Here is a 24740-nt window from a genome sequence, read left to right as displayed (position 1 = left end):
ACTTCCTGTCAATTTTGTTTTAAAATTTTTTTTATAAAAAATACTCACAAATCTTGTCATGAAAAAAGAATTTGCAGGAAATTATTGTCAATTTTTTTGCAAAATATTTTTTATAAAACACTTTTCGTAACAAATTTTGTAAGAAATACTTACAAATTTTATAGTTTTATAGAAAATAATTACCTATAAAAATATTATCTGCCAATTAATATTCTTAGAAAAAAATAACAAAAAAAAAGTTTTTATTTTTTACAAATTTTTTAATAAATTTACAAGAAAAATCTCATGTAATATGATAATTTTTAATAATGTTTGGTATGAGTTTGTTATAAATATATATATATATATATATATATATATATATATATAATTAATACACAATTTAAAATATTTTTTTCAATTTTAGTATATTTAAATATTTTACAACTCTAAAAAATTTTGTACATATGTAAAACTGTTCTCTCTCTTTCTTTTTTCTCTCTCTCTCTCTCTCTCTCTCTCTATATATATATATATATATATATATATATATATATATATATATATATATATATATATATTCATTATACTTGACTGTTAAAAAAAACTGCTAAGAGGATTAATTAAGAATGTTTTTTAGCTGATTCTTATCTCAGAAGAAATTATATAAAGAGATTCATGTACACATTTCCTTTTCTAATTTTACTCTTTATAAATAAACTTATAAAATAAATAAAAATTATTTTTATCATAATAATTATTTATATTTATTTTTATAATTATAATTTTTTTTTATTATAAAAATATAAGTACATGTGTAGCGCATTTATTTTCCCCACTTCCTTATAAAATACATAAAAAGTAATTTCATATTTTGAAAATACGTTAAGAAATAAAAAAAGAAAAAACAATGAATTTGTTTAATCTTCATTTTAAATAAAATAATATTAAGTATCATTTCACGCATAAACTAAAATAAAAATTTATTTATGAGTTAAATATGTTTGTATTCTAGATTTATACATAAGATCAAAATTTGTCATTTTCTTAAATTTTGATGCAGTTTAGTCCTCAACTGCCTAAAAATATTTGTGAAATTTTTTTGGATTAAATAAAATAATATTAAGTTTTGTCTCAGACATCATGTATAAACTAAAATAAAAATGTATTTATTAGATAGGTTAAATATGTTTTTAATCCCTAAGCTTGTATGTAAGAGTAAAATTTGTTCTACACTCTCAAACTTTGATACAGTTTGTTCTCAATTACATGAAAATTTTTATGAATTTTGTTTGGGTTAAATATGTTTTTAGTTTCTGAACTTTGACGCAAGATTGAAATTAGTCTCTGAAAGAAACTTTGATACATTTTTGTCTTTTTAAAAATGAATGGATATAGTTTTTTGAACCCCAATTACATTAAACTTTTTTATGTGTCAAAACGTTTTTTAGCCGACATGGAAGTAGGAACGTGTCAAATGATGCAAATAACTCAAATACTAGCATGATATGTGTTTCATTCGTAAAAAACAAATTAGCGTAATTGGATTAAAATGACTATATTCATTTATTTTTAAAGTTTTTAGATCAAAATCTATCATAGTTTCGGACAATGACGAGTTCCAAATTTGTGTCAAAGTTCAGGGAATAAAAAATACTTAACCCAATTTTTTTAAAACGACATTTCAGGTTGACATTTAAGTTGTTTATACTATTTAACACGTTTTAACTAAAATACAATTCTAAAACATTGTTTAACATGTAAACAAAGGTTGACACAATTTGGATAGGAATGAATTCCAAATTTGTATTTGAGTGTAGGGACTAAAAACATATTTAACCTTTATTTTATTAGAAACATGTGCAATACATACTTTTAAATAGTTAAAAGTATTTAATATATTAAGTATTTCTTATTTAGTAATTTGTTTAAAATATTCATTGACAATAACCTTCAAATAATTAAAATATTTACTAAATTATACTGCATGCTCTTATGACCATAAAAAATACATATTAAATATTCTGTAATTAGTATTTTCCTAGACATTTCCTTAATACGTTTTATCACTTTTTAGAATAAGAACAAGTAAAATAAAGTGCTGTTAAAGAGTAGATTAAAAAATTAGACAAGGGATGGTTTAATTTGTCCTATTAAATAATTCACATTTAATAGTTTCAATTAATAAAATAAATAAAACAGTCATAAACAATTCTTAAATTTTTTTCTCTAACAAATATTTTGTATTGACTTTTTTGCTTTTATTAATGACACTCATTACTACTATCCATAAATAAGCCTCACTCCACCATTGTCCATTTCCTTCTCTTCTTGCATGAGTTATTATGAAGGCTATTTGGTGGGTAGTAAAAACAATATGTGGGACCCACACACTTGAGACAAGATAGTTATAAAAGACAACAAAGGTATTGTGGTCCTTCCATCATATATATGAAACAAACAACCTAAGAAGACATTGTCTTCCCAAAGAGGCTCCTATGTAGTTTTAGAGTTCATAATGATTTAGGGAGAAAGAAATAAGAAAAATTACAGATACAACTATTTGTATCTGAACCGTCTGATTCAGGTGTGAACCTATGATTTTTCTTTGAGTTTAACATAATGGGATTTGCATAAGCACATTTAATAAATAGTGTGTGTGTGTGATTTTTCTGGTCAACGCAGATCACAGTAGAGATTACTGAAATCTTTTGAATCAGATTTTAAACCACTCAGGGAGTGTGATGTTTGGAAAAATAATATTTAGTTGCCATAGATTTGCTTGGTTTTTGTTTTGAACATGCATTTCATTTTTCTTGTTTAGGCTATTTTTGAGCTTTGGTTTTGTATCTATATAAGATATGATGATGATATATGTCTGTGTCAAACGACTCTAGATTTTAGAAAAATCCGAAATCTTTCAGAAACTTTGTGTCTTTAAACCAAGTGACCCTACTTTTTCTCATTTTTTTCTTCTACATTTGCTCACAGGCTTTGCAGAACATTCCCCCAAACTTGAACGATTCAAGGTTTTGCATGAAATAACTGGGTTGGTAGTGACACTCTGACACATTGTTTTATTCTCTCATATTGGTTTTATTTGCCTTGGAGTTGTTTGGCGAATTGTTGCAGTGAGTGGTGCATGAAATATAGCAGCAATGGGTGAAGAAGGAGAAAGCTCCAAAAGTAAGAACGTTGGTGGTGGTGCTGGTGCTGGTGCTGGTGGCAGCAGAAAAGGTGCTGGTAGACCTTGCAAAAAGCCAAAGCCAAAGAAGGTGCCTCAGAGAGGACTTGGTGTGGCACAGCTTGAGAAAATTAGACTTGAAGAAGAAGAAAAGGAGAAAAAAGCAGCAGCAGCAGCAGTAGCAGTAGCAGTAGCAGGTGCAAATGCAAATGGATCATCAAAAAATTCACCCTGTGATCTGCGTCTGCAATTTGCAAACTTTCCCCGCTGCAACCACCCATCTTCTCCAAATTCATTGCCTTCAAGCACTGTTTCATTAGCAAACAGTGGTGGTGGTGGTGGCTCTGAGGCTTGCTGGCATGGTGGTGTTCCACCACAAGGGCGTGTGAGTGGGCCCCACCTGTGGGCCCACCATAATTTTGAACTTGGCCACAAGAACTTAGGGATGGACCCTAAATTGACTCTTGCATCAAGTTTGCCATGTCAGTCCAACCCTCTTGGCCACCCCTTCAATTGGGTGCAGAGAACCCAACAACAACACCATTCATCATCAATGGTAAGAGGTTTTAATGTTTGATCTCTGTCTTGAATTTTCAAAATGGTTTCCATGTTTAACACATTCTGTTCCTGTGGAATAATAACACAGATTTGGTTTGGATTTTGCAGGTGAGTGCCTCCTCAGGAACTTCATCAACAACTGTGCCTAAATCCTTAATAGAGATCCCTTCAAACCAAACCTACAGTGGATGCTATGTTTCCAAGAGGCAGGAGGAGAGGGTATTCACAATTTCAACTCTCATCTGATTAACTTTAACTGTTTCAATTCAACCACTGAATTCTTTTCAAGCTAGTGTTTTACATGGATTTTGTTCATATATATGTATATCTGAACACATTTTTTCATTTAGTTGTTCATAGATCCTCTCTTTCAAATTTTCTTTTCGATGAATTCAATATTTGTGATTAGATAATTTCGTTGGAATTTGTTGATAAAATTTGGAATGGATGACACAGTAGAAATTTAATGATATGATCTTGATGCAGATGACAGGGGTTAAAAGACCAGGCTCCTTCTCTCTTCAAACCCCACCTGTAACCTCTTCCAATTTTAGACCTTTGACTTTCCCTTCCCCTATGAAAGCAAGTGAAACAATTCCATGCCGTCGTGGAAGAGAATTCAACTTGGATTTTAGCAATTCAACTATAAGGTTGTTGGTTCAACTTTGATCTTTTGAGTTGATAAATTCTTTGTGGTTACAAATTTTGCTAACTCACTCTTCATTTGCAGGGAAGTTCCTTCCCTTGCAGCATCCAACTCAGAGCCGAACTCAAAGAAAAAGAAGAAACAGAATGAGAATATTGGTGGGGATTTTCTTAGACTAGCTCCTCCTATCCCATCAAATTTTAAGTTAAACTCTACTTCAGCTTTTCAACCATTTCATCACCTGGTATATCCTGATTTTTGTCTGATTTGGAAAAATTCATATTAGCCATTTTCTAATTCTTCCATTTTCCTTTTATTAAAGGCAAACATGAAGAATCAAGTTCCTCCCCCATCAGGGTACAATCAATTCAATCAACAGCAGCAACGTGGTTACGATTCCATCCCTCCATCAGCAAATGCAGCACTAACTGGACAACAATCAGATAGGTTTCAGAATCGTAATGTGGTGGGAAGAAGTGCTAATCTTGATCTCACTTTGAAGCTTTGAACATCTTCTGCCAATTTCTTGTGGTCTCACTCTTGAGGCTGTGAGACTTGTTTGGTCATCTTGAATTTAATTCTGAGTTAGTATGTAGTGCTTCAAAGGGACTAGAAAATCACTAGCCTTGAGAAGCAAGAATGGAAAACAAAACATAGGTGCTGATTAATTTCTTTGTTTAATGACTATGCTGTTATTAGGCTTAATTTTGGTGGCAGAGCTGCCTTTGGAGCTTTTATTATTTCTGTTCCTTTGTTAACATTTGTTATGTTTGGATTTATGTATGACCAAGTTTAGACCATAAACTTAGTTTTATAGTGTGGTTAATCATTCTTAAAAATATGTTGGTACATTTATATTTTGTTTGAAGGCTTAATTAGTAATTTATTCATATATTTAGGTATTTCATTCATTTTGATTTTTATATTTTTTTTCTTACTCAATTGAGTCTCAATATTTGTTAATAGAGTTAATGTAGCTCTTTATGTTAAATTGAGATCAACACTCTTTGGTAAGTGACAATGTATAAGTCTAAAAAATTCTTCATTAGTAATTTGGTCCATATATTTAGGTTTATGATTCATTTTTGTCCTAACATTTTTTTTTGACTCAATTGAGTCTCTATATTGTTTAAATAGAGACAATGTTGTCCCTTTCTTAAAATTAACGTTAACATTGTTCAGATGTGTCACATGTGAGTCAAAAATCTCTTCTCCCTCTCCAACCCCTTCTTCTCTGGTTGGTGACACAGTTCCACCGAAATCACCTCCTTTAGATCAAAGATCGCCTCCTTCATATCCAAGATATTCGTTTTTGTCTACTACATTGTCGGAGATGGACATATCAACCCAGTTGTGGTCCTTGGGTTCGTTCCTAAGATTTGTGGAGTGAGACACTAACAAAAAAGGACCACTAGTCAATTGAATCAGAAGAAAAATATAGGAATCAAATCATTAATTAAATCTTTTTATTAGATTGACATGTGATTACCTTTCAAATGACATTAACGTCGATTTAACATAAGAGACCGCATTGATTTTATTTAACAAAGATTAGAACTCCATTGAGTCCAAAACAAATATAGGAACCAAAACGAATCGAAGATCTAAATATAGGGACCAAATTACTAGTTAAATCGTTTTGAAATAATGAAAGTATGACTTGAATTTCTTTTGCAACATCAATTTGTAAAATGAAAAGTACTCTACAATTATGTTGCTCAACTATATTGGGATGGATGAGGATTAGACTGATAAGCTATTAGTTTGATGTAGGAATATGACACAATATAAGGAATATCTTCGGTGACATAATCCCACCGATATCATCTCCTTCAAATCTAAGATAACAAATCCAAGATCTTCATTTTTTGTCTATTGCATCATCGAAGATGGACATATCAACCTAGTTGTGATTTTTGGGTTTGTTCCATGGAGGACGACGTTAACGAAAAGGAAACCACATTGTGTTGATGTAAAAAATATAGGAACTCAATCAAATTAGAAGAAAAATTTAGAGACCAAACTAATAATTAAGTCTTTTATTGAATTGATAGGTGATCACCTTTCAAACATGTTAATGCCATAATTAATAGAAGGGACCACACTTATTCTATTTAAAAAATATTGAGTCTAGTCTAAAACAAATGTAAGAACCAAAACAAATCAAAAACCTAAATATGAAAATCAAATTACTAATTAAGCCTTTGTTTGAAATACGGTGTTCATGAAAGTAAGACTTGGATTTCTTTTCCATTAATTTTCTTTTCATTTTTTAATAAAAAATTATGTTATCACAGTGATGCTTAGAAATGAGCTTATTTGAAAATAAGGTGTTCATGAAACTAAGACTTGAATTTCTTTTGCAAAGTCAATTTGTAGAATGAAAACTAGTCCAGAATTGCGTTGCTAAACTATAATGGGATGGATGAGAATTACACTGATAATCTATTAGCTTGATGCGGAAATATAACGCAATACAACAAAATGTTTTCTTTAACTTCACTTTTCTGATTCAACCAATATGTATACTTATTTGTACATTTGAAGAGTTGATATTTGGACATGAAATAAAGTCAAGTTCTATGCTTAGTCATTAAATAAAATAAATTCTATGCTTAGTCCCCTTCAAAATTTTGTTTGTCACATGGTAAACACTTTATGCACCATTCGTTGAAGATGATGTTCTACATTACTTTCATAAAGTGTGTAAAGACCAAGAAAATGGAATTTTAGAAGTGATAGTGGTTTTAAAATAGTGAAACTCGATTATTTTAATATTAAAATGTTTTAGTATAAATATTTTTGTTATAAATGAGTTTCATTATTTTAAAACACATTATCTCTCTAGAAACCACTTTTCTAGAGTTCTCTAACTTCTCTTGAAGGGTTCTCTTCCCCTGTTCGTCTAATTGAAGATCTGAGACTGTAGGAATAATCCTCGCGGTGAGCTCTTCAGTTTAGACCAATCAGTTTCTTCGTCCATGTAAGTTAAGTTTCAACATTTTTTCCTTGGTCTTCTTCTAGTTTTTACGCATGTGGGGCTTTTCTGCTTGCATGTGTTCTTTTAATCTTTTGAGTCTCTCTTGATTAGTGATTGTAACGATAGGTCTTTATCTTTTTTGTATTGTTCCTGCGTATAGAAAGAGCATCATGTGGAGCTAAAGGTGTTGAGTTGTCTTAGGGCTATTTGTGCAGTTTGGTCAGGTTAGGAAAGCTAGTTTTTTGTTGAATTTTGGTGTGAACAAATAACCTTGATAGTTATTTGTAATGTAATTTGTTGAATTGATGAGTTGTATGTTAAACTGTTTGATGTGGTTTGTTGAATTGATGAGTTGAATATTGAACTATTTGATATTTTATCTATGTTTAGTTTAGATTTTGGGAAATTTTGATTCTGTGTTTTGAGTGATTGGGTATCAGTTTCTTTAACTCTCTAAAACCATTTGGAATCAAAAACATTAAAGTAAAGGTGCCCAATCAGTCAATTGCACATGATCATTTTTCCCCATATTATTGTTTTTGATACAGTGTCGGGGGTCGTTACAGCATCGTCGGGCACTAGGTCCATGACTTGGTGCTGCCAAGCGCCACTTTTCGACCATCGAGCGCTAGAAGTAAGTGTATTCTAGGGGTTGGGCATTGGGCGCCACTTTTCCAACACCAGAAGCCACCATGTTTTCTAATCTAAATCCTTTTGGTAAAATGAAGATTCCTGCTTCGTTAACCGTTGGATCGAGCTTAAATTTTGACAGATGATCCTATACACATGAATCTTCTTTTTGATCGGTGGGATATTGGTTTTGAAGTTTGTGGTTGAAGAAATGATTTTCACCATTTTGATGTACTTTATATATGTATATGTTTAAGATTATAATTGATTGAAATGGAATTATGGATATGTGAATATGAAAATGTGATTAAAGATGTATGTGATTTGTTTATGTTATGAAACAAAAGTATGTAGGTGAATTGGTTAAAGTTATTTCCCGAGGAGGAAATCCCATTGGTGATGTGTTTAATTAGAGTGTGCCTTGACAATTAGTATTGTTCCATCTTTTGTGAAGTTATCCTAAACTCTACTAGTTATTCATACTAATGTAGAGGAGAATGGTTAGGTGGTCAGAGTAGCATGAGGTCCTGTCATAAGGATGGCTCCATTATTCTTATGATTGTGAAAGGGATTAATCATGTGTTTGGTAGCTTGGTAGAGCAGCTCGATAGAGTAAGTTATATCACTACAGGTGCATGGCTTCACTAGTTTGACACATGTGCACGTATCCAGATAAATATGAGTCTAGAAGAGTTTGGTTTATAGTATGACATGAGTAGTGATGATGTTGTATATTTTGAAATAAAAACTGATATGCATATGAAATGTTTTAAAGTGCTTTTGTATAATTTATTTAACTACCTTACTCTTGCATTTTGTGTCTTTTGTTGTTTGTCTTTTCTTTTGCAATGATCACCTTATTGTTGTGAGCAGATGAAGATGCAGGTGTAGTGGTACCTCTTGTGGTTGAAGCGCCATCAGTTTAGACAGTCGAGCGATATTAGATCCTGTTAGTTATAGTTTGGTAATAGAAGCATAGTATAGTAGATTGAGAATGTATATGCGTGATATTATTGTAGTCCTATATGATATGATTGTACTAGTATACAATGTACATTGGATTACCTGTTTTAAATATTATAATGAAGTGTCCTATTTTAGTAGTTTTAAACTGCTAAAATGGGATGTTACAAAGTGCAGGGACAAAATAGGAGTATATATTTAATTTAAGGATGAAACACAATTTTTTAAAATAGTTTGGGGATGAAAAACATATTTTCTATTATATTATTGTAAACTTGTATTAGTAATAGTGTTTATGAAATAGTTATTGTAAACATATTTCTTGTTAATAATACTTTGGTGAGATATTTTTATATATTGATTGATATAAAATCCTTTGTATTCATCATGAAATGAGCTTAACCTATATTTTTTTTGTTCTTTTATTATAAATAAATTATCCTGTGTGTGTATTTTATTCATGGGATTGAACTTATGTCTCTCTCTTTTATTTCAAAATGGTATCTAGAGTTAGGGCTAATCATTGCCTCTTGGTGAACCCATCAACGATGCTAAATTTATTTATTTTTTTCGAAAACATTTTTATTTTCGGCATTGTTTTAATTTTCTTTTTCGCCACCACCCAATCTGGTCTTTCCACTAGCTACAACCATCACTTCGTCGTTACCACCGCCACAACCATTGCCAACTGACTTGTTTCACCACTCTCTTTTTAGATTTTGTAACTTTTGACATGATTGAGGATCACTTGAAATTTGTTTCACCATTTTTTAGGATTTCTTTCCTCTCCTTGTAATTATTTTCTCTCTCTATAAGTACATGTGGCCCTTTTTGTTGCTCCTACTTTGTTTGATCCTTCAAGACAACCTACTATCTATAACGAATTTCTTAAATGGTATGAGGATTGTCAAAACTCTAGTTCCATTGCTTCTATTGCACACACAAGTACATCTTTTGTTGACCTCACTCGTTCCAACTCTCTTAACTATTGGGTTGGGACTCAGGTATTGTAGATCATATTACTAGTAATAAACATTTTTTCTCTTCTTTGTCTAGGGTATCCTCACATTGTATGGGTACTATTCATCTTATTCATTCCCTATCTATTGATAATGTTCTTTATGTCTCATTTGGTCCCTTAATTGTATTATCTCCTTTATCAAACATTGTGTTTGTTTACAAGACTGGAGTTCGGGATGGACAATTGTCACCAAATATGAGTCTCACGGTCTTTAACATCTATATGCATTTGCTCAGGTTGGTTCAACAATGGATTCTCCCTCTCTTATCATGCTTAGCTGGGTCATCCTTGTAAGACCCGTGGAAATTAATTAATTAAATAATTAATTAAGTAATAAATGCGGGTGGTGGGAAGCTTTGAAGTCATTAAAGGTTAAGACTTTGTTCTTATGAACTGATTTACTATTGAAGAGAATTAGCGAAGATGGATTTGTGCTGATTATTGATGTTCGTTTTCAATTATTTGCGAGTGATGGAAAACGTGTATTTGCGAGATTCTTACATTCTCCCATCTTCTTGAAAAGCGCAGATTTAAAGGTGATAAATCATATTTTACCATAATAACCCTATTTTATCATCATGTTAGGGTGGAAAATCAACAAGGGTGGAATGGCTTGGGCACCTCCATGGTAAGATTGTGGTTTTCTTCTAAAAAAATGGAAAAAATGGACATGGACTAAAACATTTTCCAGACAGGTATTTCCTTCACTGTAAAAAAGTTTTGAATTTTTTAATTCATATGTTAATTTCTAAATAAAACGGAAAAATAAATAAATCAAGATGAAAACAAAACTATTTTAAAAATACAAAATAAATAATAAAATGTGATTTTTACATTTTAATTTAACCACTATATTATTTAATATCTAAATATTTTATATTTATTTTTATACCAAATGCATTTTATTCTTTATTTGTTATAATAATAACTTTTATTCAAAACTATCCATTAATCTCTTCTCTAAAAAATATTATTTCAACTCTTCCAAAGATTATTTTATATTATATTTATTAATAAGGGTAATTTAGTAATCTTTAATTTCTATTTATTAAAACATTTTTTTTATCTATTACATCAATCAAAACCTTCACAAACTTTTACAAAAATTATTCTCAAATTCACTCTACAATCATCCCCAAATCCATAAAAAAAAAACAACATAAATATCATCTTCTAATCAACCCAAATCAATCATCTCCCTCTCCCTCAAATCATCACTCCCATGAGAACACACCCTAAAGGGTATGGTGTGGAAAAGTACTAGCTCAAGTGGTTGAGAGTACTTTGTTTGTGTGAGAGGACTTGGGTTCGAGTCATATGTATGCTTGTTGTGTGTTATTTAATTATTATTATTTTGTTTGGTAATGTAATTGTGAATGGTGAGTGATAATATAGTCATAAGATTATAATGGTTATCACCAAATGTGATTTGGCATAATGGTTATGCTTTGTTCTTATGAGTGGAAGGTTATGGGTTCAAACCTTGTTAGAGGTGAAATAGACTTTATTTTTGCTAATTCTAGTTTGGTGTGGAAGTGAAAAGGCAAAAGATTGTAATGGAAGTGTGGTGAATTCGTGTATGTGTGATCAAAGTAATGATTTGGCTGGGTGGTTTTACGTTGCAAAACCCTTTTATGCATTATATGTTTTGGGAATGAGGGTTTTTGGTATGGAAGGGTTGCAGAAGCCTAAATCTTGTGTTTTGGTAGTTTAATTGGATATAATGCATGATTCTGATGTTTGTTTGCCATTACATTGTCTTGGTAATGATTGAGTGGAGTTTTGGTATTGGTTTGGTGAATTGTGTGCGTGAACAGAGACGAAACTCTACAACTTTCACCCAAGCGAGTCCATCTCGCCTAAGCGAGAGTTGTAGAGTCTCGTTTTTGGGTTTTGGTTCGTGTTTCTCGCCTAGGTGACTTGTGTCAGGGTTGAGCGACCAGTACTCTCGCTTGGGCAAGAGAGAGGCTCGCCTAAGCGAGGTCGTGATGAATCCTGTGCGTGTTGAGCACGATTTCTTGTCCAGGCGAGGAGTTTTGCGTGTTGAGCGGACGCAATCTCGCTCAGGCGAGTGCTCGCCTAAGCGAGGTGTTGCGGAGCAGCCACTAGTTCATACTCACTCAAACGAGGTAGTGTAGCCTAAGCGAGAATAACATTCTAGCCTGGGCGAACAGGCATGGCTTAAGCGAGAATGGTGAGGAACGATGTTCTTATGCACTGTTTAGATTTTTGTTTGGTATTTCATAACTTATAGGAAGTTATATGCATGTGTTTATGAGGATTGGGCTTGAAGGACTAAGTCCATAGGATTCTGGGATGTGCTTGGTTTTGGTCACGAGTGAGGAGTCGTGATGGGTGGACCGCATGCAGAACGTGGACTGTTTAGTTCACCAGAGGTACTCAGGTTGGGATGAATGAGTGAGGGAGTTCATTTCATGCTCAACTTGGGAATGCTATGAGCGAGGGAGTCCGTGAAGCAGGACTACAAGCGGGATAGGCTTGTAGGTTGGACCACAAGCGAGGAGGGTCGTGGAAGCACATGAAATCCCAGATTTAGAGTACATGCACGAACTCATATTGGTTATGAGTGGGGGAAAGAGGGTATTTTGAAAATAAACAAATGAACACTTATGTTTAGGCTGGGGTTAAATTTCATATTATTTATGATATTTGCATAACTCACCCTATATGTTTGTGTGTGGCGATGATCGAGTAATTTATTATCCGGAGCAGATGATGTTACAGGTGAGCCTGGAGACGCATAGTAGCAGGGAGGGGGCTCAGTGCACGAGGGGATTTATATTGTTTTTGGTTTAATTTATATTTAATCTTCATGTAATTAAATTATTATTTTGGATTTTCAACTTGTAAGGATGGATTTTGAGTATTTTATATATTTACAGTGGATGTTAAATTTAAATGTTTGAAATTTCCCGTGGTTTTTGGGAAATGTTTTCATTAATAAATGAGGTATTTATATAAATTGTGGTTTATTATTTATTTTAAGTAATATCCTACCGGGATGTTACAATCCTAGTCTTATTAATAAGCAATAAATTGTCTAAGTTTTCTAAGCTATTAAGTTTTTCTTATGACTCGTGTCAATCAGAAAAACATAGTTATAGTTCTCTCCCTAAAAGTGTCTCCAACTTGCATTGTCTCCTTTTGCCTTAGTTTGTTTTGACATTTAGAGACCAAGTCGTATAAGTCAAATTTAAGGTTTTTGCATGATAAGCCCCTAACCCCTACCAAGGATAGAAGCACATGCTTAGGGAGAATAAACATGTCTAGGAGGGGGGTTTCTTCACCTTTTTTTGGTTTAGTTTTATGTTTACTTTTCCTAAGTTGACTTATGTTGACATTACTTTGGTTGACTTTAGTTACATGTTGACTCTTTTATTTGTTTGTTTTGTAGGATAAGCTAGGGCCAACTTAAAGGAGTGTAGCACTAATTGGAGTGGAGGAGAGCTTTACCCTTGAAGCCAAACACTTAGGTGCAATTTTAGATAATTGGAAGGCAAGGTTGACCTCCTCTTCTAGAAGGTCAAGGCAACACCTTGGAGGCTTGGAGACTAATCTAGGGTTCTCTCCTTTTCAAGATACCTCCTTTTTTACCTAACTTATAGAAACTAAGTTTTGTGTTATTGCACCTTTAGTCTTTACTTTGTACTTTTGCAAGGAGACCCTTTTTTCACACTTATAAAAGGAGCTCTCTTAGATTATTGTAAGAGTTGAATATTTTGATATCATATACTCTATATTTAACCATGTGTATGAGAGTGTTCTCATGTGTGAATGTCTTCATCATTTTGATATATATTTGTAATCAGAAAACACACTTCATAATATTATAAATTTTGTTTTATATTTACTTTAATTCATTTCAATAATGTCATTGGTTTATGAAATTTAAAATCTTTAAATCAATATCTAAAACGACAGTTATTTCTAATAATTTAATTTAAGCAATAATGACGATAAACATCTTTAGAAATATATGTCAAGGTGAGAAATTAAATTTAATACTTAAATTTAGTCGTATAACCAATACAATTTAAGTGTTTGCTTTGATTAATATTTCATTTTATTTGGCACTCTAATCTTCTGCACAACTTATTTGTATCTAAAGTTGAAATTATTTTGTCAATCTGTATAGTTGATCATTAAAAAAAATATCTTACGCCAATTTCTTTTAAATACTAAATTGAAAATATACACTTTAATTCATATTGCATTCTTAAAAAAGAAAATTAAAGTAAGTTGACTTTTAAAATAAATAAATAAATATTATTTTTAACGTATATCCTTACACACATTTTAACCATTATTAATGCTTTTTTTTCTAACGTAGTTATTATGTTAATGAATGATTATGTTTAAAGTATTAATTTTGTTATATACTATATTTTCCTTTTATAAATTCTAATTACATGATCATTTAATAAAATTAAATACAGAAAAATATATTTTACTTTTATTTTTTATAATAATATTATTTAAAAAATAATATATATTTATTAATAATAAAAATATAAAAATAAATCTGATGAAATAATTTTGTCCTAAAAAATTTGTCAAGATTATATTTATAATTTTTATATCAAATAATAATATAAATCTTTTTATTATTGAATATTCTTCTTCCTTTTAGTATGTAAAAATTAAATTAATATTATCGAATAAAAATTAGCATTAATACATAGAACTTTGTATAAGATTTTAAATAATATATTTATAACAGAAAAAATTAAAATATTCTATTTAATAATTTATTTCAAAGATTTAAAATATATTTGTAATAAAAAAGTTATACTACTTAACATTATGGTTTTTGTTTTAGTTAATAGTTCATTTCAATGTTTAAAAAAAAAACATACTTCTTAATATTTTAATTTTTGTTTTTTATTCTTTTTATTCATTTTTTACTGTTTTCAACTTCAAAATGTAAAAGTCTCTAATTTTAGTAAAACCGAAACAAAAAGGTAAAACTAACAAATTAATAATTGTCTTAAAATATATTTATATTATCATTAAATGAGTCTAAAAATATGTCTTGATTAGATTAGTATAGAAACACATATTAGATAAGTATAAAACAAAACAAAAAAATAGACAGTTTTAATAATACACATTAAATAATTTTGTCCATACACTCATTAGATGAGTATAGAAAAAAAATAGATAAGTCTAACAATACTACAAGAAAATTTCTAAATAGTAACCAATTTTAGTGACCAATAATGATTAGTAATTATAGTGATCAATTTAGATACCAATTTACAAAACTAAAAATTATTGGTTAGTAAAATAGTCACTATTATGAATAAAAAATAATTGGTCACAAAATTGGTCTTTAAAATTAGCTACCATGGTTTGGCTACAAAAGGAAATTGGTCACTAAAAATTAGCTACCTAGGTTTTGGCTATCAAAATGACTTAGTTTCTAAATTGGTCTCTAATTAATTAGTAACCAATTATAATTTTTTATTTATAATAGTGACTATTTTAGTAATCAATAATTTTTAATTTTGTAAATTGGTATCTAAACTGATCACTATAATGACTAACTATTTTTGGTTTCTAATTGAGATTTTTCTTGTAGTGATATACATTAGACGAGTCTATCCATATATTATATGGCAAAAAACATTAGACGAGTAATTGCATTTATTGATTAAACAAATATAACAAAAAACATTAAACGGGTATATTGATGCACTGATTAAATAAGTCTACATTAAACGACTTTGTCCATACAATCATTAGACAAGTATAACAAAAACCATTAAATGAGACATTCCATACATTGACTACAAGAGTATCAATACACATTAGACAACTCTATTTATTCTCTAAGTAGACGTGTCTTACAATATGCATTAGATAATTATGTCCATACACATTATATGAGTGTGGTCATATACTAATTAGACGAGTCTAGCATTAGATATTAGACGAATCTATCAATGCACTCATTAGACAAGTCTAGTAATACACATTAGACCAATATTTCCATACATTGATTTGTATTTATAACGAATATACTCTACATATTTTTGCATAGTCTATTCTTTGACCTTTTAGATAGTTTACTCTCTATTTTTCACATACTACATCCTTTATATTTTTACAAAATCTACTATGTACATTTTTATATACATATCAACTTTCTAAACCTATAAATAATTTTTCATGTTGATTCTATTCAAAATTTAATTATAAACTTAAAAATATTTTTTCCTCAACCTCTAAATATATTTTAATATAATATATATTTAAATATCCTATAAAATAATATATATTTACTTACATAAAAAGCACACAAAAACAAACATCAATCGTGCATAGACACGAGTGTAAAATCAATTAATAAATGAAATACAATACATAACAGAAATTAACAAGTAAACATAAATTTATGCAAAAATATATAAATGTATGTATGTATAAAATATACATAGATAAGTAGTCCCTCTAGTATAACAAATATTGTCATATTCAACAACTTTAATTTTGTTTATTTTATTTGAACTCTATTAACTTGTTGATTCAGGAAGAAGATGGATATATCATTCTCAATTAGGGATGGTAACGGGACAGGTACAAATAGTGCTTACTCGCAACCTGTCCCACAACAACAAAAAATCCATCGGTTACCCACCTCGTTTCCCGCTAGGTACCTGTTTAAAAAATATTTGCGAGTTTTTTAAAACCCACAAATACCTGCGGATATTTATGAAAAGATATTCTATAAATTTTTAAAATGAAATTTAAAAAAATACATAAATTAAATATAAATTAAATTTTAATTTTAATTTTACTTAAATTTAACTTAATAAAATCTAAATTAAATTTTAACTTTAATTTTTTATGAGTGACTAATACCAATGGATACAAATAATATGATATCCGCACCCAACCTATTTAAAAACGGATATTAAAATACTCGTTACCCTCTACCCAAAGCTAGTAAATACTCGCGAGTACCAACTATCCGTTGTGAATTTTATCCGTGAATATTCGCGGGCACGAATATTTTTGTTATCCCTACTCTTAATCTTGAAGATAAGTAAAGTTTTGGTGATGATGATGATGATGATAAACGAAGAAAAGTTGAAGTCTTATTGATGATGATGATGATTTATGGAAACTATTGAAGAGTTAACAATGGTTAAATTCAAGAGTGGTTTCTCAACTTATAATTCAAGAGAACTGTTAAAGTCAGTCCTTGGATCCAATAGTTGCATTAAAAACTTATAATTTTAGTTATTTTAGTTGTTGAAGCAATGTAATTTGTGTATCATAATTAAGATAGTGAAATTAGTAGGTTAAGAGTCAAAAGGTAGAACCTAAGTAGCAACTGAAACACTTAAGCAGTGAAAAAAATATTTTTATACGGTGATAATCGATTATCACTTATGATAATCATTCATTGTAGAGAAAAAATATTTTCGAGAAATACTTCAGGAATAATCGATTAATGGTAGTTGTAACTTGACTTTTCACATGTTATCCAAATTTCAAAATGATCTTTTTCCATAGCAAGATTTCTTCTATAAATTAAGCAAAGCTCCATGTTTTCAAGAATAGAAGCTAGATTGCGAAAATTAGCTTTGTCACAAGTTTTGAAAAAACCTAGTGTAGGTATTAAATTTGTTTTCTTTCCTAAATTATTCTATTCCTATTTGTAATCTCAGTTTATTTTAGTATTTAGTTAATCTTTCACTTAAAAGTAATTAACAACTAGACGAAAAATCTTTTGATTTGAACCCTATGAAATAAATTGTGTAATTTTTTCTTTCTCTATTCTCTTTATTTTACTGTTGGAGTTGCTAAGTTAAAATAAAGGAAATGATTTTATTGTAACTCTAATTTTAAAAGGAAAAATTTTAAAACATAATTTTTATTAAGAAACCAATTCACCTCTCTTAGAGAAAAATCACTAAACAACATAAATTTAGAAAGCACATAACAAATACTAAAATTTTTATAATACCTTCACCTTGTGTTTGGATGAAACATTTCAACAAGGTTGAGAAATTGAAATGCATTGTATTTGAATTGCATGTAATTAAATTCTCTTCATTTTGTAAATAATTTGTTTGGATAAAGAAATTAAAATACCTTTTCAATTTCATGTTTGGATAAAGAAATTGAACTTCTTGTGAGATAAATGTCATTTTAACAATATTTATTTTAGGCCTAATTATGTTTTGAGTCTCTGATAAATTGTGAAAACTTTCAATTGAATCTCTAATAAATTTTTGTGCTCTATTAGGTCCTTAAAATTTTAAAACTTTTCAACTGAGACCCTATAGTTAAGTGTTAAGTGTAGCTGTTAAATACTTTGTGATGTGGCACTTACACTATTACTCTTCATAAATGTCGCCCCATAGTATTTTGTTACAGGAGACCCTGATCAATTCTTCTTTGCATCATTATATATAAGTAAAGAATTTCACTCTATTTAGTCACCATAAACAACAATCTTCCTAACTTCTATTATCTCCCCATCAATTCTTTTTTACATCATTCGATAAGGCAATCATCAAACATTAAAACCATGTTTTGAATGTTATATTTCTCTAGCATTATATTGATTTGCATGTGTAATGTTTGGTGCCACAACTAATCTCCTTTTAAGTGGAAAGGGTGTTTGAATTTGTAAATTAAATGTTGTGATCATGGCCATTTTGAAGAAAAATACTATTTCTGATCTTCTACCTTTCTTAAGAAAAACACATCAGACCAATATTGTAGAATAATGTAGAATATACATACAAATTTTTTAGTATTAGTAAGTAGGAAAAAGCTACAAAAGGTATGATAATGAATGTTTGATAATGAATTTTGTTGATCAATTTAATCCTTTTTGCTTAAAAGTTAATTTAGATGTGAAAGGGAATTTTAGTTTCTTAATCTTTGTTTCTTTGTTATATTGTTGCAACAAAGGTTTCAGAACTTTTGGTGGCTATTTGTTGTTGATATTCATCCACATGTACTTGTTCATTTAGGGGAAGATTGAGGAACAAGGTTAGAGAACCTATTCTCCTATTTAGGAAAGTGGAAAATAATCCTTCTAATGTAGTTCTATCATTGATAAATAATCAAACTAAACATTTCTATCATTATATTTCATGATTTGGTCAATGGTATTCCATTTGTAGCTAGTTTCACTTCTTCTTTATCTTTTCAAGAATGTGGTACCATTTTCGTGGAAGAGTTAAATGTGGGAAGGGTAAGGTATTCAATTTGTTTTAATTGCTAGCTTAATTGAAATAATTATTGTTTTAATGTATCAAACTAGTTACTAGTCATGAGACCTAATAGAACATGGATGTTGCAAAGGAAGGATCGATCTGGCATGATAAGTGATGAATTTAGAAATGGAGTTGATGATTTCATTTGAATAACTACTAGAGACCCAACAATTGCAGATGTAACAGGATGCAATATGAAGATGATATTGTTTTTTGCTTTAATTTTAATCATGTATGTTGACAAATGTTCTATTTGTGATGCTTAAAAACTTTCATTATGTTCTTGACTTTGACTATTGTGAATGTCGTAAAATTTGACATGTTTCATAAATTGGTTGGCATGATTTATTATATTTGTACATAATGTTGATAATTTAATGCAATTTATAAGGTACAAAAATAATCAGAGCATGAAATATTTTGGCTTGATAAAGTATTACAATTGGCGAGGAATTAGCGAGGGTTTAACTAGGAATTCGTTACAAATAGTTTACTAGGGACAATGGCGGATCTTGACCAATAATTTTGGGGGAGCCAACATAATATACTCAAAATTCAAAATTTATATATTTAATTATTATCATTAATAGAATAAAAATAAAAATAAAAGTAAATAAATAATTTAGTATAATCGTACCTACACAAGAAATCACACATATACAAAGAATTGTCCTTCGTTCTTTCATATTTTTTAACTCATCAATAATTCAATCAAAACTAAAATTTTTAATTATTTATTTTTCAATGTAAATATAAACATGTTCCAAAGAATTAATATAAAGCATGTTCCTCTAATTGAACAATATGATCATATGTATCATGATTCAGGATACGTAAAGATAATATATTGAATTTGAATTGTTTTTATCGTCACGAAAAACTTTCTTTTTATCACTTTAAACAATAAATATATTCTTCTATTCTTCATCAATATATCTATTTCTTTTTTAAGTTTAAGATTAAAAAATAATTTATCATAATTTAATTAAAAAATTAAAAATTAAGAGTTACTAAAAGAAAAAAAAAATCAATGACAATCAAGTTTCAATTTAAAGATAGTTATGAAAAAACACATCGTACAATCATTTTTCTCCCATAATCATACAAAAAATGAACATAAGGCTCATGTGGTAAAAAATAATGTTAACTATTGAACAAATATTTAAGTATTAAATGATATAAGAGAATTACCTTTTTTCTTCATGAACAAAAAGAACAAATGAGAAATGAAAGCAAAAATAATAAATTTGTATTTAACTGTTTTTTTTTTTCAAAACAGAAAAACAACATGTGAGAGTGTAAAATCATAATAAGTTATGAAAAACTTAAAAATAAAATGAGAAAGAAAATAAAAATATCTTAATAAATATTTTTAATCCTTATTACATTTGATTTTATGTTTTATTATTTATTAACATTAAATATTATGTCTTATAAAATAAATAGAAAGATACCTAATTTAACTTCTATCAATTTTCAATATATATTAAATATAATTTAAAAAATTAACAAAATGAAAATAATTAATATATATATATATATATATAATATAAAAAAAAATAAAAATTAAGGAGGGGCCATGGCCCCTCCCTGCCACAATAAAGCTTCGCCACTGACTAGGGATTTGCTACAAAAATGTTGTTAGGGATTTGCTACAAAAAAATTTGCTATGGATTAACAAAGGATTTGCTACAACTAGTATGCTAAGGATTAGCTAAGGATTTGCTACAATTAGTTTGTTAAGGATAAACTAGGGATTTGCTACAAACATTTTGCTAGGTATTAACTAAGAATTTGCTATAACTAGTTTGTTAGGGATTAGCTAGGGATTTGCTACAACTAGTTTGCTAGGGATTAGTTAGGAATTTGTTACAACTAGTTTGTTAGGGATTTCCTACAACCATTTTGCTAGGGATTAGCTACGAAGTAGTTCCCTAGCAACTTAACTACCTATACTTTAGCTATGATTCAGTATCTCACTATTTCTCACTATTCCTTCTTAAATAGTTTTGCGAGGGATCAGTGAGGGATTAACTAGAGATTATTTCATCGCTAATCCTTAAATTTGTTGTAGTGTGATGCTAAGATCTTTTCTGAATATTTAGTGTATCTAACGAAAATTGTTTTAAATTTAATTAAAATTATAAATTATAACATTAAAAAAATAAAAAAATACAACTTTACAAAAATATAAAACATAACTGTAAAATTATGAAAACAAAATTATAAAATTAAAAATTAAAAAATATAAAATATAAAATTACAAATATTATAAAATTATGAAAAATATATAATTTCATAATTACGAAATTATAAAATATAAAAATATAATTTCTATTTTTTTGTAATTTTATAGTTTTATAATTATAAATTATAAAACTATAAAATTATAAAACTATAAAATTATAAAATTATAAAACTATAAAATTATAAAATAAAAATTATAGTTGTATATTTTATAATTTTGTAATTATGAAATTACATATTTTTATAGTTTTGTAATTTTTTAATTTTTGTAATTTATATTTTTTAATATTTAATTTTGTTTTTATAATTTTTCATTTATATGTTTAATATTTTTTAATTTTTTTAATTTTTTTATTTTATAATCTTAATTAAATTTAAAAACTATTTTTTTAAAATACAATAAATATTTGAAAAAGATTTCGTCATCACGGTCTTTTGTAACAAATATTATGTGATGACATTTATGGAAGGTGACACTGGAAGATGACTCACTCTAACATCACAAAGTTAACCTCCACACTTAAAAGAATTTCAAATTCCACTTATTTTGATGATATTGTTATGAAATAAAGTGAATAACATAGAGAATGACGACAGATAATAGAGAAGAGAAAAAACAAGAGAGAATAGAGAATGAGATAATAGGGAGCAACTCATCTGTGTCTTATTATTGATAGGAAGAGTCCTATTTATAGATACAATATGTAATCCATAAAGGAAACAAATCAACTTAGTTAATACAAATATCTACCATAAAGAGTAATGAATCATATGAGTAAATGTATCAAATCAATGGACAATCATTAATTCATAACACTCCCCCTTGAGTGTCCATTGATAAAGAATGTGCCTCGTTAAAACCTTACTAGGAAAAACCCTTTGGGATAAAAAAACCTAGTGAAGGAAAAAGAGTACAACATTCTGTATTCTTTAATACAATATTGTTTATCACATATTCTATTTCTCCCCCTCATGTAAACTTACATCATTAAGGTGACAGAGTCCGAATTTGTAAGTCATTTGCTCAAAAGTTTTTCTTGGCAAAAACTTTACAAATAGACTTGTCATATTTTCAGATGAACGAATTTTTGGATATCTATATCATCCTTTCAATTGAACAATATACTATTGTCTTCATATATGGTTGTTGATTCCATCTTTCTCGGGGATAGTCACAAGTTTCTTGCACATGTTAAATTATAAACCTTAACCAAACATATTCACAACTTTTCTCGTAATTTTGTATGATTAGACGATGTTGCTACTATGGTTTGTTTCATATACCTTAATGAAATCATTGTGCTACCACATTTGAACAAACATCTTGTTTGTGATCAACCATTGTGACATTGTAAGAATATGTAAAATAACATGCATATCCATAACCCATTGGTCTGAATTTGAATCATTTGGATGGAATATATTCGTAGTACCCTTAAAGTAACGAAGTATATGTTTTACTCCAAACCATTTTCTTTTTGTAGTTGAAGAACTATATCTTGCTTAACAAATTTATAGCAAATGCAATATTAGATCGAGTATAATTCGCAAGATACATTAGTGTTTCTATGACACTAAGATATGGTGCTTCTAGACCAAAAAGATTTTCATCATTTTCTTGAGGTCTAAGAAGAGTCTTTATCAACATCTAACGACCTCACAACTATTGGAGTGCATAATGAACATGACTTGTCCATTTAGAACATTTTAAGCACCTTAATCATATAAGCCTCTTGACGTATAAAAATACTTTTATTTAAATACTCAATTTCTAATTTCAAACAAGATTTTGCCCTTCAAAGATCATTCATCTCAAATTCTTTCAATTGCCTTGTGAGCTTATTAGTAGTTTCAACGACGTTTATGTCATCTACATAAATAATAATTATGGCAAATTCATTATTTGGATCTTTTCATATAAATACAAGACCAAATAGGATCATTTTTTATATCCTTCTTTTAATAAGTACTCAATAAGACGGTTATGCCACACACGTCTTGATTTCCTTAATCAATAAAAGAGCATGTTCAATTTTATTGAATAACCCTCTTAAGAATTTGTCTTGTTGGGCAAATAAAATCCTTCAGGGATTTTCATATAAATATGATTCTCAAAAGAATCGTACGAATAGGTTGTAACATCATCCATTAGATGTAAATGCAAACCTTGTTGTGCAACTAGGATAATCGAATATTGCAATGTTGTTGCATCCAATACTAGTGAATATGTTTTTTTCACAAATCAATACAAGGTTTTGTGAACAACCTTGAGCAACCAATTGTGCTTTGTATCTAACAATTTCATCATTCTTAATTTGATTTTTGCGCAAAAATTCATATGTACCCAACGGGTTTCATAACTTCAGGTGTGCGAACTATATGTTCAAAAACCTTTCGTTTAGCAAACAAATATAATTATGCTTCTTTGCATATTTTCATTTTGGCCAATCTTTTCTTTGCCGACAATCTTCAATGATCATTGCTTATTGAACCTCATTGTCATTCATAGCATTCATCGCTATGTTATAAGTAAAAGTTTCGTCAATGTTAACTTTATTTTGGTTCCATATTATATGATTCATGACATAATTTATTGAGATCTCATCATTTTCAACCATTTCAGGTACCTGAGGTTCTTCTTGAACCGAACCATTAATTATGTCAAATGAATCTTTTGGGATTTCAACCTTTTCGATTAGGTTATTTTGCATATTAGCCCCCTTTCTCATTCAAGAGTTTTTATCTTTGGAACCAATAGGTCTACCACGCTTCAAACGTGTTCACATGAGTTTTTCAACCCTTTTTTTTTCGCATCATAATAAATGATCATGTCAAACAAGGCAATCATTTTGATTTGTAAACTTCTAGTTTACCATGACATGCATTTAAATTGTACTAATAAACTTGTAGTACAAACTATAAGAGAATGTTGATAATTTCTCCAATACACTTTCTTTTTCAACTCAATCATAGAGATATAAAGATATTTCATATCTTTTTCATTGTTTGTCTCCATATAATATCCATTCAGACAAATATCATTGAAACTTAATAAGTTTCTATTCAACTTCTTGGTAGAAGTATAGTAGCTCTTTTAGAGTCTTCAAATATATTTGTAGTACTATAAATAATACTAACATCGATGTCTCACATTATCAAACAAGAGAAAAATTTATTACTCTTGAGAATTGTATAAATTGTTGTACTATCAATAAGACGCATATCTTTTGGTACTAGTGCAAAACATTCGTTTTTCATATAAACGTAAATAT

The 24740-nt window shown here is 29.1% G+C and overlaps 1 protein-coding gene across 1 annotated transcript; it reads left to right on the top strand.

The window, feature by feature from the left end:
• Positions 1 to 2432: 2432 nt before the first annotated feature.
• LOC114170564 (uncharacterized) lies at positions 2433 to 5144 on the top strand. The gene is made up of 6 exons (XM_028056067.2): positions 2433 to 2566; positions 2971 to 3719; positions 3830 to 3940; positions 4208 to 4371; positions 4452 to 4611; positions 4690 to 5144. The coding sequence occupies exons 2-6, from the start codon at positions 3138 to 3140 to the stop codon at positions 4873 to 4875; spliced, it is 1203 nt and encodes a 400-aa protein (XP_027911868.2). The 5' UTR covers positions 2433 to 2566; positions 2971 to 3137; the 3' UTR covers positions 4876 to 5144.
• The last annotated feature ends 19596 nt before the right edge of the window (positions 5145 to 24740 follow it).

This window comes from Vigna unguiculata, chromosome 11, assembly GCF_037176805.1.
Source record: "Vigna unguiculata cultivar grain cowpea cultivar isolate G323 ecotype 2 chromosome 11, ASM3717680v1, whole genome shotgun sequence".
Classification (NCBI taxonomy): domain Eukaryota; kingdom Viridiplantae; phylum Streptophyta; class Magnoliopsida; order Fabales; family Fabaceae; genus Vigna; species Vigna unguiculata.
The sequence above is the reverse complement of the archived record's forward strand: the minus strand, read 5'-3'. Positions and strand labels throughout refer to the sequence as shown.